The sequence below is a fragment of the Hippocampus comes genome, unplaced genomic scaffold (genome assembly GCF_001891065.2).
Source record: "Hippocampus comes isolate QL1 unplaced genomic scaffold, H_comes_QL1_v1.1 scaffold145, whole genome shotgun sequence".
Taxonomy (NCBI): domain Eukaryota; kingdom Metazoa; phylum Chordata; class Actinopteri; order Syngnathiformes; family Syngnathidae; genus Hippocampus; species Hippocampus comes.
This window is the reverse complement of record NW_017805994.1, coordinates 590,091-591,056: the sequence shown is the minus strand read 5'-3', so window position 1 is coordinate 591,056 and position 966 is coordinate 590,091. Positions and strand designations below refer to the sequence as shown.

At 41.5% G+C, this 966-nt stretch overlaps 1 protein-coding gene across 1 annotated transcript in view; it reads right to left on the bottom strand.

The window, feature by feature from the left end:
- The window catches only part of tdgf1 (teratocarcinoma-derived growth factor 1), a 6,644-nt gene extending 5,684 nt beyond the window's left edge, over window positions 1-960 (bottom strand). The window contains exons 1-2 of the mRNA XM_019892270.1: window positions 619-960; window positions 454-509 (exon numbers count right to left, since the gene is read on the bottom strand). Of these exons, the coding sequence (XP_019747829.1) occupies window positions 454-509; window positions 619-632 (70 nt within the window). The 5' untranslated portion in view covers window positions 633-960. The remainder of the gene's footprint in view (window positions 1-453; window positions 510-618) is intronic.
- Between the last annotated feature and the right edge of the window lie 6 nt (window positions 961-966).

The window sequence follows — 966 nt, the reverse complement described above, 5'->3', positions numbered from 1 at the left end:
CCCCCCCCCACAAACAAAAAAAAAAAAAAAAAAAAAAAAAAAAAAAAAGCATGTCAACCAGAATTTTTTTTTTTTACTACTAACCTCTTACTTACGCTAGCCATAACCTTTTCTTTGTGGGTCCTAATCCTTTTGCCAATTATTGTGTGTGTTCGTTGACAACTCTTGCAAGATTTCGTAAGCATAGTTAAAAATTATAACCATAATACTAGATAAAATAACAGGTCCAGAGCTGTACTTGAAGCCGTGACGCGACGGAAAAGTACCATTGCCGAGTAAACCACAACGCTACCACACATACACCAAAACACGATTCCACAAGTTGTACTTGTAGTTCTCGCGCGATTCACGACAAATCGCTGTGCGGCGAGCTGGTGGTCACGGCAAAATAAACACGGCGAATTGAAGAAAAAAATGAATGCCACAGACATGGTGCCTAATTATAACACTGACCTGAATTACGGAAAGCAGCAGAAGAACTGAGACAGATCAGAGCGAAAAACACGATCCTACAAAAACAAACAAACAATAAAAAAAATAAAAAATAACGGAATAATTAATGAACAGCAATCATATCAACAACACTCGTCACTGTTTGGTCGGTTATTTCAGACTCACCTGCAGAGCAGCATCGTTGTACTTTGAATTTTAAAAAAATGAAAAATGGGGAAAAAAAATTAAATCCTCACACTATCTCGCTGTGGCTTGGCTGGGAATAAAATAATACAAGACACGATCCACCACAGCAGAAACGAGCATCATGTTACATTTGCCGTCCGGCAGAGACAAATGCAATTGTCTTTGATCTAATCCTGGATTTGGGTTGAAATGAAAATCGCCTCCGGCGGGGCGGAATGAGGAAAAAAACGAAATGAAGTCCTCCCCCAGAGGCTCCTCTCGGCTAGGCGTCTTCCGAGAGTGCGAGGCTCACCGCAGGTGACTCTCATCCAGGTGGAGTGCCCCCCC